At 33.2% G+C, this 18,121-nt stretch overlaps 2 protein-coding genes across 5 annotated transcripts; both read left to right on the top strand.

Moving 5' to 3' along the window:
* The first annotated feature begins 4,116 nt into the window (after positions 1–4,116).
* On the top strand, positions 4,117–9,739 carry LOC114304931 (myosin-4 protein (DUF641)). 4 transcript variants are annotated; one of them, XM_028250079.2, is made up of 4 exons: positions 4,117–4,278; positions 4,466–4,519; positions 5,960–6,017; positions 8,173–9,739. In XM_028250079.2, exon 4 carries the CDS (start codon positions 8,238–8,240, stop codon positions 9,504–9,506), a length of 1,269 nt encoding a protein of 422 aa, XP_028105880.2. In that variant the 5' UTR covers positions 4,117–4,278; positions 4,466–4,519; positions 5,960–6,017; positions 8,173–8,237; the 3' UTR covers positions 9,507–9,739. The 4 variants fall into 4 exon arrangements, with proteins under 4 accessions (XP_028105880.2, XP_028105887.2, XP_028105899.2 ...); XM_028250086.2 differs by having other exon boundaries at positions 4,143–4,360; XM_028250098.2 differs by lacking the exon at positions 5,960–6,017 and having other exon boundaries at positions 4,143–4,278.
* A 4,216-nt stretch (positions 9,740–13,955) lies between these two features.
* LOC114304415 (pectinesterase inhibitor 9) lies at positions 13,956–14,591 on the top strand. Its single transcript, XM_028249573.2, has one exon. The coding sequence runs from the start codon at positions 13,956–13,958 to the stop codon at positions 14,589–14,591; it is 636 nt and encodes a 211-aa protein (XP_028105374.2).
* Positions 14,592–18,121: the final 3,530 nt, after the last annotated feature.

Below are 18,121 nucleotides of genomic sequence, written 5' to 3'. Positions count from 1 at the left end.
GCAACAGCCACTTTCAATTTGTCAAAGGCCTCTTGACAATTTTCATCCCACTTCCAGGGTCTGTCTTTCTTGAGCAAATCTGTTAGAGGTACTGCCTTCTTTGAGTATCCCTCAATGAATTTTCTATAATAGTTGGCTAAACCCAAAAAGGAACGCAACTCAGTCACTTTGCTTGGTGCTTGCCAATCCATGATTGCATGCACCTTTCTGTTGTCCATCTTTACGTGGCCTTTGCAAATTACATGCCCTAAGAACTTAATCTCCCGTTGGGCAAACTCACATTTTTCCTTCTTGACATACAACTGGTGTTCTCATAACCGAGAGAACACCTTCCGAAGATGGGACAAGTGATCCTCTAGGGACTCACTATATATTACAATATCATCCAAATAAACGACAACGAACTGATCGACATAATCATTAAATACATCATTCATAAGATTACAGAATGTAGCCGGGGCATTAGTTAACCCAAACGGCATTACTAGGAACTCAAAAGACCCATACCTTGTAACACAGGTGGTCTTTGACTCGTCTCCTTCAGCTACTCGAACTTGCCAATAACCAGCACGTAAATCCAATTTTGTGAAGTAAGTGGCTTTGCATAGTCGATCGAACAGGTCTGCCACCAAAGGGACTGGATACTTGTTCTTTATAGTCACTTTGTTGAGAGCCCGATAGTCCACACACATGCGCAAACTTCCATCTTGCTTCTTTTGAAAAAGCACCGGGGCACCGTAAGGGGCTTTGGATGGCTGAACCAGTCCAGCATCCAACAAGTCCGTCAATTGCGTTCGCAACTCCGTAAGTTCCATTGGGGACATTCTGTAGGGTGCCTTTGCTGGAGGCTTAGCACCCGGAATCAACTCAATCTTATGATCAGTGGCACGCCGAGGAGGAAGGGACTTTGGCAACTCCGGAGGCATCACATCCTCAAATTCCCTCAATACTTCTACCACTTCATCCGGTACTTCTACTAACAGATCAGGTTTGATTTCCACCAAGGCAGCAAGATAAGTCTCTGCACCCTTTTTCAAACCGTTGTGCACTTGAATGGCTAAGAGGGTCTCCGTCTTCCTCTTTGTGCCCTTGCCTTTGTCTGATTTACTGCAACCAGCGACAAAGCAAGGCTTGTCTTCATCCGAAATAAGTATCCCACCCAAATATGGCATTAAAGCCACTTTTGCAGTCACAAAGAAGTCATTTCCTAAGATGACATCGAAATCATCCAAAGGAACCACCATCAAGTTAACCCGTCCAGTCCAATCTCCAACTGTGATTGATACTTTGGAAGCCATTCCTTGCACCGATTGAGCCGCTGAGTTCACGGCCTTGATTCGACTGGCGCTTTGGGTCACTTGTAATCCGAGGGTCTGCACAACTTTTTCTGACATAAAGTTATGCGTGGCACCGGTGTCTACCATCGCAGCAATGTCGGTACCCGCCAATGTCACCTTGACATACATTAGACCAGTGGTAGGGGCTTTGTCCACATGAATTGCATTGAGCAATTGTAAGGGGTTTACCCTAGTCGGCCCCTCAGAATCCGACTCCCCTTTGCCATCTTCTGCGACCATAGCATTCAATTTCTCACGCTTGGGACAGTCTTTCGCTCTATGGGGTCCATCACAGATGAAACACCCTTTGTTAGATTTCCCACCGTTGGTCTGAGAAGAATCCCCTTTATGTTTGTACTTGGAACCCTCTTTCCCCTTCCTGAAACCAGACTTCTTCTCTCCCGTCTTCTCTTTTCCTTTCTTCTTGGATTTGCTGGTTTCAGTAGTGGGTTCCTTGCTTAACTTGTAGTCAAGCAACCCGTCTGCAGCAGCCATGGCAGAGGGCAAATCTTTGACACCGAGTCTTCGAAGTTCTAACTGGGCCCAATTCTGCAACCCAGACATGAAATTGAAGAGTTTGTCTTCCTCCGACATGTTCTTGATGTCCAGCATCAACGAACTGAATTCTTTCACATAGTCCCTCACCGATCCAGCATGCTTCAACCGTTTCAAGGCGTCCCTTGCAACCCAAGATGTGTTGCACGGAAGGAATTGTTCCTTCATTTCCTTCTTAAGAGTATCCCAAGTTGAGATCTCTGTCCGAGCATCATCCCCGACACGAGTACGCCACCAGAGTTTTGCATCACCGGTAAGGTACATGCTTGTGATTGTTACCTTCTCTCCTTCTGGCACATGAGCAGCCTTGAAGTACTGCTCCATGTCCCACAGAAAATTCTCAAGTTCCTTTGCACTCCGATTTCCAGCAAATGCTTTAGGGTCTGGAACTTTGATTTTCGAAGGAGCCTTTTCAGAATTCGTATGCCCACAGATGGCCTTCTTCAGAAGGGACTGTTCATCCACAATTTCTTGAATTTTGTCTTTCCAAGAATCCGAAATGGCCAAGACATCAGACAGTACGTCTTTGAACCGATCTGCTGTCGAGGACTCAAGAGCAAGAAGCCTTGTGCCCACAGCATCCAATCGATCCGACAGTGAGATATTCTCATCAGCAGGGTCACCAACAAGATTTTCCAACCGAGTTACCCTGTCTTTTAAGGCATCCATGCCAGAAACCATTAGAGCAAAACCGTGCTCTGATACCAATTGTTACAAGGCCAATTTTCGTTTCAAAATTTCAGCCTGTAATGGCACTAAGTTGGACACTTAGTCTCAGCCAAGTATGAATACACACACACAGAGTGTTATAACAAGTAAGAATAGGCAGCAAGTAATTACAGGAAAAATCCCAACCTTTATTAATTGCACCAACAATACAAAGGATGCCTATGGAACTCTTACAAAACACTTAGTTAATTTTCGAGTTCCATGGCTTATGCCTAAATAGGCTTACAATCAGTTTCAACCCACAACCAGCATTACAAGGAAAGCATGCCAAGTGGCATGGCAGTTGACACCCCCAACTGCCTAGGGACTTAGGAACATTTCTGGAGCATAACTGCTCTTAACTGCTGCTATGTTTCAGGCTTAGTTCCAGGTGTCCAGACTTGCCTTGTCTTTGCATATCATGGATAACTGCTGCCAACTGACATGCATAACTGCTAGGAACTGCCATGTTTGTTTGCCTCATCAAGTCAGCCACGAATTTGGTTGTCTCAGCCTCCAGACCAAGTTTTGCCTACTGATTGCATTTAACCCCCAAGCATGCTGCAGCCCACATTCGGGTCATGTTAATGCCTTACATCTGTGCAACGGCTGCACATACTTTGGCCAAGGGTTGTGCTGCTGCCTCAGCACTTGGACAACATTTTACCTTGCTGTCTTGGCATGCCTCCCTCATGCCTTGGTCTTGGTTGGTCATGGGCACAAGGTGCTGCCAATGCCAACCATGCAGCCTTCAAGTAGAAGGTGCTAACACCATACCATTAGGGATTGCTTGAAATAATTTAAATAAGTATATTTTTTATTTTTTTTTAAAAAAAATATACATAAAAATAGAGAGATAATAATGTGACTAAAAAAAAGTGTGCTATTTTAATTCATACCAACTCTTAGCCTGTGTTTGGTTAAGAGATTTAAAGTGAGATTTGGAAAGGGAAAAAAAGAAGAAGAAGATATTCCTTCCGTTTCAAAATATTAGTCCCTTATTTTATTTTTAATTGTCCTAAAATATTAGTCTATTTTAAAAAATCAAGGACAAAAATAATATAAATTTCATATTTTGCCCTTCTTTTAAATTCATTAACAATATAAAAAATACAATTATGACAATTGATATTTCCTAAAAAATGTACTATTATTATTAAAGGGTAATTTTGAAAAATTAATTTTTTTAAAGTGTAATAATTGTACTACCAAAACAAGTTAAATTTTCCAAAAAAAATTATTATTTTGGGACGGAAGGAATATGTAAAATTAAGTAAAACATAAATGGTTGTTTGGCATGTGCTATTTCAACCCATTATCTTATTTAGGTCACAATTATCTTATTTAAGTAACATCATCTCTCTATTATATCACTTCAAATTTAACTTATATTTTATATTTTTTTCATAAAAATTTAAAAAATATCCTAATCTAACACTTTTCAAATATATTTTATTCATATTTTTATCTATTTTGTTTCTTTCCGTTTTTAAATAAATTCTGGAAACTTTAATTTGGAATAAAGTAGGAATTTCCTGTTATAAGGTTCATTTTGTCGGGACTCGGGACTCGAGTGAGTCATACATGTTCCAAAGCAAAGCAAGCAAGCAAGCTCTCCATCTGAGGAGTCACACTTGCGAGTCTTGTTCCTACTTTTCCCGGCCAAATCTCCGATCAGGTACTTCCACCATTATCTCCACCACCTTCTCATCCTTCTCGTTCGACTTCCTCACTCTATTCAATCGCTATTTTGGAGTAATGTAAAAATCACAGTTGCAATTTCTAGGGTTTCAATCTCTCTTTTCGTTATTACATCGAAATTAAGCACACACAGACAAAAATGATTTCTTTAATATGCTATACAGCGACTCAGCATCGATCGTGAGCGTAGATCCAGCGTCACGACTTTCCTGCATCTGGTAACTCTCTCTTCTTCCATTTATTTAACACATTTTAATTTTAATGGAAGCTTCTTTGCTGTAATTTCTGTGCCCTAATTGCTTTTTTGTTTCATTACTTTTAAATCCATTAATTTTTTTTTTTTTTGGCTTTGTAATCCATTATATTCTTATTGTGTTGTTCTTGTTTGCCCTATTTGTTGTCTTTCAGAGCTTTTGTTCAATATTTTCTATTGTACTGTGTTTGTGTACTCTTTGAGGAATACATATATATATATATATTTTTTTTTTTTTTGATAACCGGGTGTCCAGGCCAGCTTACGCTCACCTAGACTAATCCTGGGGCCTTGAAGTTAATGATCGGGCAAACCTCCAATGGCCCCAAGGTTTGGGATGTTTGGCTTTAGTGAGATTCAAACCTGCAAGCTCTTGGCTGGGAAGCCCTTTGGTTGCCTTCTTCTCCCACTAAACCAAACCCCTTGGACTTCTCTTTGAGGAATATGAATATAACATATCCTTCCTCTCTGTTTCAATGTCCCTGGAAACATATGGGATGCAGATATAATGGGGTTTTATTTAGTAATGTTTATTATTATTGCCTTTTTAGTTTGTTCATTTTTGTGTCTGTGGGTTGAATTTACGTGGATTATGGATTGGAATCTGATTGATTATATAACTGAATTTTAATTCCTATTTTAATTTATGTAACTAAATTTTAATGACTATATGCAAGTAAACTTTGTGTGGGTATGAGCAAATAAAAAAATTGTGGGTACTTGTCATTTTACCTACATAGGAGTTTTCTGCTTCTAAGACCCATATTCAAACTTGTTTCCATTGTTTTTTTCTTGTAGCTTTTAAGATGTGAATCTCTATTGACAACGGAACATAAAAGAAAGTGGAATTCATCCCTGAAGAAATTGTATGAGACTTTATGAAATGACACTGTTCTGTATTTTAACTATCATTTGTATCAATGCTAGGGTTTATATGGATTTATAGTAATGGCCTTATTTATGGATGGATTTATGCATTGAATATATGTAAAACCGGATGAAGTAGTTTAATGAAACTGCTAATCATAAGACAGTTAAAATGCCCATTTAAGGGTAATTGGATTTTGGAGAGAACATTTAGCATAACTTCGTCACCTTTCACGAAAGGACTTGTTCTCATAGACATTGCCTTAGATTTTGCCAAGCTTCATTTTGACACCTGGATAAAATGAATGAGTTGAGTTCCCATGAAGTATAAATGAGCTTCTTTATTTATTTATTTAATTTAATGAGTTTTAATAAATCTTTAATTTTGTTTTTAGTAATAAGCATAACTTATAAAAATAGCAGTTAAGATGAGTTTGTGAAATATGAATATACATATATTTGTTTCCTGAAGCTATTGAGTTTCAGAAAATATAAATGGCAAGAATCTGATGGTTTTATTTGTTGTTTTGTTTTATAGGTTTGAAGGTTATTATGTTCGCTAGATATATCCCATGGCTGACGTACAATTGTTGTAGGTAGGCTGATCATATACATCCCTTGTTCTTTAATTACGGTTGTTATATATTTAAGTGCCTTGTTGTTGGTATCTAGTGTTACTTTTCTGTCAAAGTTTCAGATCTTCACTGTTATATGTGAAGCATTATAGGTCCCAAAAAGTTATCTACCTCTAGCATATTTGAACTATAAAATTTATATTGTCCATCAGTGCTATTTGATTTCATTGGAAGGGGATATGGTCTTCTTGGTTGTGGATTCTATATGGACATTGGTACTCAAAAAATATCTTCACTTTGGATAATTTGAGATGGTGTATGCATATTTTAGTTAAGTTGTGTTTATGAGCAAAGAAGACGATCAAGAGGTTAATGATCTTCTCATTCATTATTGGGTGGTCAGGGACTGTGGGTCATGATTTAGGGCTGTTCGGTATTATTGTTTCTCTGTGCTGTACGGATAGGCTTTAGAATTCTTGGTACAGTATTAGTGTTGGAAGATCGAAGGAGGGCGTGTAGAGCTGCCCTTTTGTGTTTGGTGTGGACGGGTTGGGGTGTGCACAACCAACGATTGTTTTCTGGAGCAGAGACGCCCTTTTATAAGATTATAAGTAGATTCTTGGGCTTTTTATATAGTTGGGTGTTGAGTATTGTTAATCTGGTTGTTGAGCATTTTCTGACTTCGTAGAGAATTTTGATTTGGGTTTGGTTGGGTAGTCATGTGAATGTTTATGTGCGGTGGCATCCCTTTAAAACTTTGTTTCTAATGAAGAAATTCACTCGTAGCTGCATGTATATATGGGTTCTGTGACTTCATGTAAATAATGGTAGTTTGAGGTTTATGTAGTTAGCCCCTCTCAGGTTTCCAACACCCTTCCATTGGTTGGATGATGCAGGGGATGGAAAGAAAAGGCGCAAATCTGAATTTTTATTTGGGTTGGCGTTGTATAGTAATATTAGGGTCAATTTGAGTCTTGTTTTATGTATTTTATAGGTTAGAATGTTGTTGAACATGTTGGTGGCTTTAAATAAGGTTTTAGTAGTTAAAGGCATTTTCGTAATTTTAAAAATTGCAGGATATATGTTCTATGGGTTGCCAAAATGAGTTGTGTTGGTCAAATTATGTTATTGGATCTTATATGGAGTCTTCATTTTGTTAGAATATCTTAGCTGGTCCCAAAAATTGTAATTTCTTAATTTTGGAGTAATATTTCTAGTAGAATTATGAGAACCAACTATGAACAACCTATAAATTGCTACTTATTGGATGTTTAAAATTTTGAGAATTTATGTGAAGTTTTTAAATTGTCATGTGATGTTTTTTGCCCCTTACCTTCAGGCTTAAGTAGTAGGTGAAATTTTGATGCTCTTTGAGCTTCACATAATCATGTGTTTAGGGTTGATTTGAGTCTTGTTAAATGTTTGATAATTTCTAGGGCTGCTAGTTTGATTGTATTTATGTTTTATTAAGCCGAGTATGTCTGAAACATGCTAAATGTGATTCCTAGTTTGTGCTCTTTGCTCTGTCCAGTTTTCCTCTCCCTGCAGCGTACAAATTTTCTATTCTCTTTCTGGCCTTTTTTTTTTAGGGAAAAATGGTTCTTAACCTGTTGACTAAGGAAACATAAGGTTCTGAAGCGTCTTTTAACCTCATGTTTCAACATTATAATGTTTTTTCCATACTGTAGTGCTCTGTTCGGTTCACTGGAATGAGGTGGAATGGGATGGAATGATAATTACATAATAATGTTCATTCTCGCATTTGGTTTACTGAAAAAATGATTTATGATTGGAATCGCATTCACCATTGTAAGGGAATATGCATTCCATGAAGAGGCTAAAGAATGACCATTCCATTCCATTCTAGTGAACCAAACACTAAACAAGAGTTAAGTTTACTATAAATGCCAATAGTGCCAAGTTAGGGACATTCAATGTTGGTGTGATGATAAATAGGACTCCATTACAGCCGAGGATAAAATCATATGCAATATAGGTTGTTTTGAGCCATAATCAATTATAGTGCTTTCTCCACAGAGGTTATAATATATATATATATATATATATTTTGGGAAGAATTATTCCTGTGAACTCATTTCTTGTGATCTTTGTATTTCCTCTAGAACTTCACAATTTCTGACAAAATTCATTGACATTTTTTTCTGTGGGTTTGTAGGTTATGTCATATTGCTTATTTCTTTGAAGGAAACCTTTTCAACTGCTCTACCACTGGAAGTAGCTATGCAACCTACTGGAGTTAGAGACAGCCAACTCCGTGACAACAATAGTCAGAAAGTCCACCCTCAACCCATGGAAGAGGCAACAAATCAGAATCCAGAAGCAGTGGAAACTGTAATATCAAAGATTTTTACAAACATCTCTTCCCTGAAGTCGGCCTACATACAGCTCCAAACTGCTCATACTCCTTATGACCCTGATAAAATCCAAGCTGCTGATAAACTCGTAATTTCGGAACTGAAAAATCTCTCTGAACTCAAGCATTTTTACAGGGAGAACAATCCAAAGCCCGTATGTGTTTCTCCTCAAGACTCGCGCTTAGCTGCAGAGATCCAAGAACAGCAGAGCCTGTTGAAAACCTACGAGGTCATGGTGAAGAAGTTCCAGTCTGAAATTCAAAACAAAGATACTGAGGTTCTTCAGTTGCAGCAACAGATCCAAGAGGCAAACCAGAAGCGGGACAGACTGGAGAAGAATCTCAAGCTTCGGGGATTGTCTACCAAAGAACCAGAAAGCTCAGGCAATCAAAATGGATTCCCCCCCATAGATTTAACCCCTGATCTTTTCACGTCAGCCGTTGAATCTGCTTACAAAGCCATTCATGATTTTTCTAAGCCATTGATCAACATGATGAAAGCTGCTGGCTGGGACTTAGATGCTGCAGCAAACTCCATTGAACCTGACATAGTTTATGCAAAGAGAGCTCACAAGAAATTTGCATTTGAATCCCATATATGTCAAAGAATGTTCATTGGGTTCCAGGAAGACTGCTTCTCTATCAAACCGGACAATCCTGGAGTCTCTGAAGAAAGTTTCTTACAACAATATCTTGCCCTAAGGGATGTGGATCCACTAGATGCTGTGGGCCAAAACCCAGATTCCAGTTTTGGGAAATTTTGCAGGAGCAAGTACCTATTAGTTGTTCACCCGAAAATGGAGGCTTCGTTTTTTGGAAATTTAGATCAGTGGAACTACGTTATGGGAGGTGGGCATCCAAGGACACCTTTCTACCAAGCTTTTCTGAAACTCGCCAAGTCAATCTGGCTTTTACATAGGTTGGCATATTCTTTCAATCCGCCAGTTAAGGTCTTTCAAGCCAAGAGGGGAAGTGAGTTCTCAGAGGTCTATATGGAAAGCATCGTAAAAAATTTGGTTGTGGATGAAGGTGATGAAAAACCTAAGGTTGGGCTAATGGTTATGCCTGGTTTTTGGATTGGGGGCAGTTTGATCCAAGGCCGAGTTTATTTAACGGGCATGAAGGTTGCTGAATGACTGGCTTTTATGCGGACTGAACTCTCGCCTCGCCCAAAATGTGTATTTATGTGTTTGTTTGTTTATTTCAGTTTATTATTGCCTTAGAATCTTTTATTGCTGTTGTTGCATTTGTTGTTAAATGCTGGTTTGGAATTGAATATGTTGCACTGCTCATTTCCTTCCTAAGCATTTTAGTCTATGTGAGTGTGTTTCATTCCATATATATATATATATATATAACATTTGATTTAGATAGGAGCTCTCCATTGTTATTTTGCCTATATTGAACTCCATAGCTATGTTCATGGGTTTGCAAATGCATAGTTTGTGACCAATTTGAGTCAGTGATGAATCTGAATCCATATGGTTTGTTAGATTTTCTCTGTATCCATCTGATTTTAGACTGAAGTGAAGTTTAGATCTGAGTGCAGGATGTGAGAATCACCCCGATTTTTTCTTACTTGCCAATCAGAACAACACACCATATGCATATATATATGTTGTTTAATTATATAAAGTGTACAATTCTGTTTTGTACGAATATTGTAATGTTTTTTTCTTTTCTTTTTTTCATTCTCAAATTGTTCACAATTGCCTCAGATTTAGATTTTAGATTTTGATATCTTTTTTTTCGGTTTCTTTTTCCTCCATTATGCGCGCCTATTAGTTGTGCACACCGTAAATATATTGCTATGGAGGAACCTCTATATAATATCAGTACTACTTGTTTTTGCTCCCCCACTCCCATTGAGAAGGTTCTATGGGTGAATTGTTCAATAGTTTCGATACACATTGTTCTTGACCAATTAGGCCTAGTAAAAGGAGAGGCCTAGTAAAAGGAGATAGATGAGACCGTTTATGCCTTTTGGGATAAATTTTTACAAGCTGAAAGTTAATAATAACATTAATTTATCTGCTTCTTAATAATTATTATTTTTTAGCTTCGGAAATTATTTCTATTTCATAAGGTATAAACAAAACTTGCACCAAATATTGACACACTTTCAAAATAAGTAAATAAATAAAACTATACACAACCTTAAAAACGGTACCAAATTAGAATCTTGGCTCCTATCTACCTGGCTAAGATGGTTAGGTTTACTTCACTTGTTATTTATTTTTGAAAAATATTAGGAATCGATCCTCATGAATCCATAACTTATAACTTATCCTGAATGTGTTGTGGTGGATATCAAATTGATGAAATGTGAAGTCCATGAGCAAAATATATTTGAATCATTGATTTCTAAGAACTCACTCGTATCAATTTAGAAATTATTCAGAATCATCATTTTGTGATTCAGATTTATTTTATATATAGATTTTGTAACATACAAATTTAATCACAATCGCACGATTTTATTTGAAGTAAATTTGAAAAGCTAAGGATAGATACTTATAATTATCCATTTTATTTTTATTCACCTGTTGACTATCTGGATGGTGGCTTGTGCTGTGTTGCCCGTGCCATCTGCTACTGTACGTTTGAGCACATGACCCAAAATAGTGGAGTTATTTACCAAACTTACATGTTTTTTAAAATAATTTTCTCAATTCCAAACAATTTTGAACTTAAATTTCACTCATTTCATTTTTAAAATTTTTACAACTTCAGAATGAAGTGGTATTTTCAAAAAGAGACTTCGCAAAATAACATGAATTTGAGAGATAAGTTTAGAACTGTTTCAGATTTAGAAAACGAGTTTTAAAAAAAAAATTGTGGGTTTGGTAAAAACGAAAAAAAAATAAAATTTCCAAAATACAATTTTCTAAAACAACATGAATTTGAGAAATAAATTTAATTAATTGTTAGATTTTAAAAATAAATTTTAGAGAAAATTACAAAAAAAAAAAAAAAAGAGTTTGTTTGACTATTGTAACAAAATAAATCTTAAATTTTTAATTTTATCAATTTAAATCTAATTTTTTATTTATTTATTTTCAATTTAAATCATTATTCGATTTTTGTTAAGTAAAATCGATAAAAAAAATGTTATTTTAGTTATTAACCTCAATGTAGAGAATAACCTATGATTAGCTTTTTGGGAAATTTTCAAATGACAATTTTAACGAAATCTTTCAATTTTTATTTTACTATTTGCAACTCTATGTATTTCTCTATCTGTAGAGTTCGTTGAATGTACAGAAATGGCTATAATTGAGTTTCTCTTATTCATATTAACAGCTATTCTAGGAAGAATGTTTTTATGCAGTGCTAATGATTTAATAACTATTTTTGTAGTTTTAGAATGTTTCAGTTTATGCTCCTGCCTATTATCTGGATATACCAAGAAAGATGTACGAAACACATAAAATTCCAAAATATCATTTTTTATTGAGTTTAATAACAAAAGTATTATTTTTCTATTAGTTCTACTTAATAGAAATAAACGAATAATTTAGATTGAAAAAAAATTAAAAATTAAAAATTAAAAATTAAAATTGATAAAATTAAAAATTCAGAATTTATTTTATTTTATTTTTGTAATTTCTCCTAAATTTTAAAGGAAATTGTGGGTTTGGTTTGAAAAAACCACAGAATAGAAAGCATTGTGAGGGATTCAATTATTGGTCGGTTTAAGAAAACTCAGTTCCAGCTGGATCAATATTTTGGAATGACAACGTATATAAGAAGGGGGGTACATCATACATGTGAAGATAAACAGGGTCAAGTAGGGTATTTTATAACAATAAAGCAAACTAAATACCCATATATGGAGGAACCTAAACATAAAATTTCCAGCTCAACTCACCAGTTTAAAAGTATATATATATATATTTTTTATTTGAGTTTGTAAGTATTGTTTTTTGCTGAGAGGACAAGCAATAAAGGCTCTCACATGGTCAGCAAATTGCAGTATTAGATCTAAAAATACATATATGTTTATTGGGTGATTCTATAAATTATCACAACCTTAAGCTTAGGGATTATGTTGGGCAATGCTTTTCGTATAATGTGTTGTAAACAGCTAACTTGTTGCCATCAATTAGTCTGGCGGTCAATAATCGAGAGGATGATTATTCAATAATTTTATAATATCACATGAAATTATTATGTAGTAGTAAAAATTTTATTTATCAGAAATACTTTGTTAACACTATCACTTGATACTTTGGGAGTATTTACTAATTTATTCTGGAGTCGTTAAATTTAGGATTTCACTTCTTATCAATGAAATCAAAATAATCTTAATCATCCGTTCAAAATTGAAATATTTAGGTCGTGTTGATTTCAACAATATATCCATTCTCTCTAGTAATTGTTGGCGTCTTAGGTTCATCTTGGTAAAAAATTTATCTAAATTTATTTTTAGATTGAAAAATGTTTAAGATCCTTAAAAAATTATCCATAAATTTATTCATAATGACATGGATTGTTGCATGTTAGTCATGAAGTGATTTAAAATTTTGAAGATAAGCAAGATAAAATAAAATATTATGATTATGAGTTCAACTTAATTTTGTTCATAGATGATATATGAAGAGAGGCTGATAAAAAGAAAAAAGAAAAGCAAAAAGTCTTACAAAATAAACGATTTGGATCATCCAAACATAATTCGTGGTAAATCTTTTCTAAGCCAAACATGACGATGAAGTTTATTAATTTTAAAGAAGCCCAATCCAAAAATAAAATATCAAAGTAAGATTTGGAGTAAAGTGTACAATTTCAAAGTATAATTTACCTTTTTGAATCCAAACATGACGATGAAGCTCATATTTGAATTTTAGAGAGGTCAATAAAAAAGGATAAAATACTAGATTATTATTATTTATTGGGTAAATTATACTTTGCGTTCTTTATGTTTGACCATTTTTTCACTTTGGTCCTTAAAGTTAGTTTTTTTTTCCCCCCCACTTTACGCTTTCATGTTTTAAGTTTTTCTCAATTTATTCTAAAAGTACATAGTATAAAAATATTTTATTATATATAATTCACACATCTAACACAAATTCAAGCCTCAACATAATAATATATTTTTTTATGTTATGTAACAATTAACATAACATCTTTTTATCTAATTTTGAATAGAAGTTAATTTTAAGAGTAAATTGAAAAAACTTAAAACATAAAGAGCCAAAGTAAAAAAAAAATTAAATTAAATTAAATTAAAGGCCAAAATGAAAAATAATCAAACATAAAGGGTTAACCTGTAATTTATTTTGTAATTTTCCAAGAAGGTTACTTGTCCATTAAATTACTAAAAAACAACACTTAAAATTGTTTTCAACAATTAAAAAAACTCATTCAAATCCGACCACCAGCTTCTCCGAAGCACCATTTCACGTGCACCCTTAATCCACTACATAAAACAAATACATACATAGTCTCATTGATCCACGTTAGACTCTGTAGTACTAAAGCCTTCCTCTATATAAACTCACACATATATCACCACCTTCTTCACATCTTGTCCCAACCCTTCTTTCTCCTCACATCTCAAAACTCTCCAAATTTTCACCCCCAAAATGGCCCAACTTTTCCTCTCCTTCCTATTTCTACTTCTCTCCATCTCTTGCTTGGCCAGCCCTGCTAGATCAACTGACCATATGAATCCTCAGTCTCCAGCTAGGGCTTTCATCGAGGCAGAGTGTCAGGCAACACACTATCCCCAACTATGTATCCAATGCCTTTCTAACTATGCGAACAACGCAACCGTGCAAAGCCCGAAGCAATTGGCGCAATTCACCTTGAAGGTAAGCCTAATTCGGGCTCGGTATGCACAGGCCTATGTAATCAAAGTGGCTGCTCAAATGAAGGCGGCTAAGGCCCAAGAGTACCAAGCTGTGAAGGATTGCTTGGATCAAATCAGTGATGGTGTGGGCCAGCTTAGCCAATCGATTAAAGAGCTCCAAAAAATTAATCAAGAAGGGGAGGCTAATTACATTTGGCACATGAGCAATGTTCAAACTTGGCTTAGCACTGCGCTCACCGATGCCACTACATGTATTGATGGGGTCTCGGGCCGGGCCATCGGAGGGAGGGTTAAGGCCATGATCAAAGCCAAAGTCCTAAATGTGGCTCAATTCACTAGCAATGCCCTAGCCTTGTTTAATCGATTCGCTGCAAAACATCGAGCCGCTGGTGCCACCACCAAACCCTAAGCCCTAGTATTTTCTAGGGTGATACAAAAATTATATATATGGTTATTGTAATTTGTGAATATGAAGTTTTGTTTACATGAAATATATCATTTATTGTCATTTTCTAACTTATCTTTGGTTTCATATTCTTTCATCGGTTGATTTTGTATATTAACAGTAAAAAAAAGAACATGAAATAGAAGGTGAATCAGAATAGAGAATCCCACTTTGAAGCAAGTTACTAGATGTACTCTTCCAAAATTTTAATAATATTATTTTATTATTACTATTAGTATTGGTCATAGATCTGCTTTATTTAATATTTCATTTTTTAAGATCTATTTTTGCTCAATTGGTCAATGATCTTAGTTTATAACAATGTGACCACGTGATTGAGATTTGAGGCCACCTTAACTTTAAGGGGGTTGCTAATTTCCCTCTTATTATAATAGAATTAGTTAGAATATTTTCAAATTATATAAGTTTGTTAATTAAGGTTTTTTTGGAAATTTTAATACCCATTTTTTTCTTTTTCGTTTAAAAAAAAAATATCAGTGGTATTGTAGGTTTTAGTGAACAAATTTTTGGTTTCATATACATAATACATTTGGTCTCAGTCACATTAAATTTTGAATTTATTCTCATTTCTAAGATTCATATGATGCGCTAAAAGAGATTAAATAAAGGCATAAAAAAGGAAAAAAAAAAAAGAAATGTATCTTGATTTGATAATTTGTAGCCATCATATATTGTAAATCTTTTGATATGTATTATGCATGGTTGACCCTTATTGGCCTTGTTTGGGAGTTAGGAAAATGTTTGGAGAAATTTCCGAGGGAGAGCTTTCTTAAAACAACTCAGCACATTTCCAGCTCATTTTCAGCCAGAAAGTAAAACGAATCTTTAGACACAATTCTAACATGCACAATGATTTATTATTTTTCTTTTTTTTTAAGTTTGAAATATTTCTAACCATGAAATTAAGAAATTTACATCCTTTGTGGATTCTAACAAATGTCATGAGGGTATTAGTTTCCTATTCTTTGATCAATAAAATTATCAGGGTTAACTACACTTTTCACCTTTATTGTTTGATTTAAATTTTACTTTGGTCCATATAATTTTAAATTGAATAATTTGGTCTCGCACTTCAATTGTAGTTTTAATTTGGTCCTTCCGTCAAAACTAAAGGTTACAATTAATAATTTTTAAGATACTTGTCAAATTTTCAAGGTGTACACAGAGACAAAATTAATCGAAATTTAGATGGGAGAATCAAATTGAAATTAAACTTAAACGGTAAGAACTAAATTATTCAAATTGAAACAATAGAGACTAAAATAAAATTTGGATCAAAGTAGAGGTGTAAAAAGTACAATTAATTCAAACTATAATCATCATATTATATTATATTTTGTTTATCATGCAATGCATCACTACTATATAGATAACTAACATGAGTATTGAAACCCATTAAACCATAGCAATAGTGATACTTTACATTCTCTCAAGTTCAAATATAAACTTGATAGAATTTTTTGGACTTGTAGAGTCACCATGGATCCCGTTTTTGATAATCTGAACTGTTTATTTTTTAAGATTTTCTGTGTATATGATCCTTAAAAAAAATTAGCTTAATTCAATAATCGTAAATTTTTTATTCTATCACATTTATATCCAAAAAAAAGGATGACATATGTATTTTTAAAAATAGATTATTTATTTTTTCAGCAACAAATGTGATAAACTGAAAATGTTAAAATCATAGAATCGATATAATTTTTAAATTTTTTTCTTTTATGGATGATATAGATGAAGGATCCTACAAAATGAATTAATCAAATTATCAAAATAAGATTCATAATGTGCCTCATAAGACCAAACAATCCTAACAAATTCAAATTAGTTTAGATTTAAATTTGAGAGAAGCTCACATGATTATCATAACAGTATTGTAATTATTTGATAGATTAACAAATTAGCAAATTATATCGGGTTTTTTATTTTTATTTTTATTTTTATTTTTCAAAAAATTCCAAGGTATTGGCAATCCAATTATATGTGCAAGAGTAAGTGGGGCCAATTCTCAAGTCATTTTATCATTTCCTTCTTGGAATTGAAATTCATCATAAATAGTGAGAAATTATCTCAAGATGGACAAAGGTTTGACTTTTATTTTATTTTATAATTTTTTATTTGATTCATATATATAATGACAATTATTAAATACAACATATATACAAGAAATAAGATTAAAAAATGAATTGTTGTCCTAAGCTTGTTTAGGTATTTACAATTGACTCAACTAAATTCTTATAAACAAAGAAACTAATAAAATAAGAAAATTAAATCAACACAAATTAAGAATTTTATTATTTCCACTAAATTACAAGATATTAATCAAATACTAATTTCAAAGTAATAAAAAAAAATAAAAAAAAATTAAAATTTTAGGCTCCGTTTGGTGGAGTTTTCAAAATCTAGTTCCACACTCACTTTTGAGTGTGGTGTTTGTTTAGGGTTTTCAAATCATAATTCTACACTCATTTCTCAAAATTCAATTCAAAACATAATCATTACTTTTTAAAACTCATAACCAAACACATAATTCAAAACTCTTTTCAAAACTCCATTCAAATCAATATTTTAAAAATATTTTAATTTTGTTAATATTTTAAATATTTTAATATTTAAATATGTTACGATTTTTTTAATTTTTTAATTTTTTTAATTTTTTGAATATTTTTAAATATTACGATTTTAATTTTTTAAATTTTAAAATATTTTATAAAAATAAATTCAAACTCTATTTTATAAAAATATTTTTAAATATTTTAATTTTTTTGTTATGTATTTGGTTACGATTTGAGTGTAGAGTTGTGAAAGTAGTATGGAGTTTCGAATTATGTGTTTGGTTGTGAGTTTTAAAAATAATTTTTAATTGAGTTTTGTTTTATGTGTTTGGTTACGATTTGAGTGTAGAGTTGTTTTTAGGGGGATGCACCAATAAATCCCATATTAACAACTCATACACTGTTTAGTCCTAAAAGTTTTTTTATAGACTGAAAGGTCCCATTACAATGTTTCAAACATCAGATTAATGTTTCGAACATTAGATTTCGAACATCAGATTAATGTTTTGAACATTATATTTCGAACATCAGATTAATGTTTCAAAACATTAGATTGATGTGCAAATGGGACTAAATGGAGCATAAGAAAACTTTTAGGACTAAGTGGTTCAACTTTTCAGAAACTAGGACTTATGGGTAAATTTTCCTTGTTTGTAAATTTAAAATATTAAAATATTAAATTATTTTAATTTTTTAAATATTTAAATTATTTTAATTTTTACGATTTAAAATTTTTGAATATTTATTTTAATTTTTTACTTACTAAATTTTTTAGATTATTTAAATTATTTAAATATTTATGATTTAATTTTTTTGAATATTTATTTTGAAAAAAATTATTTCCTTTGTAGTATTTTCAATTAAAAAATTGATTAATGTTATTTTTTGTTAATAATAAATTTTTTTAATTGAATTTTA

Source organism: Camellia sinensis, chromosome 5 (genome assembly GCF_055761805.1).
Source record: "Camellia sinensis isolate YWXY chromosome 5, ASM5576180v1, whole genome shotgun sequence".
Taxonomy (NCBI): Eukaryota; Viridiplantae; Streptophyta; class Magnoliopsida; order Ericales; family Theaceae; genus Camellia; species Camellia sinensis.
The sequence above is the reverse complement of the archived record's forward strand: the minus strand, read 5'-3'. Positions and strand labels throughout refer to the sequence as shown.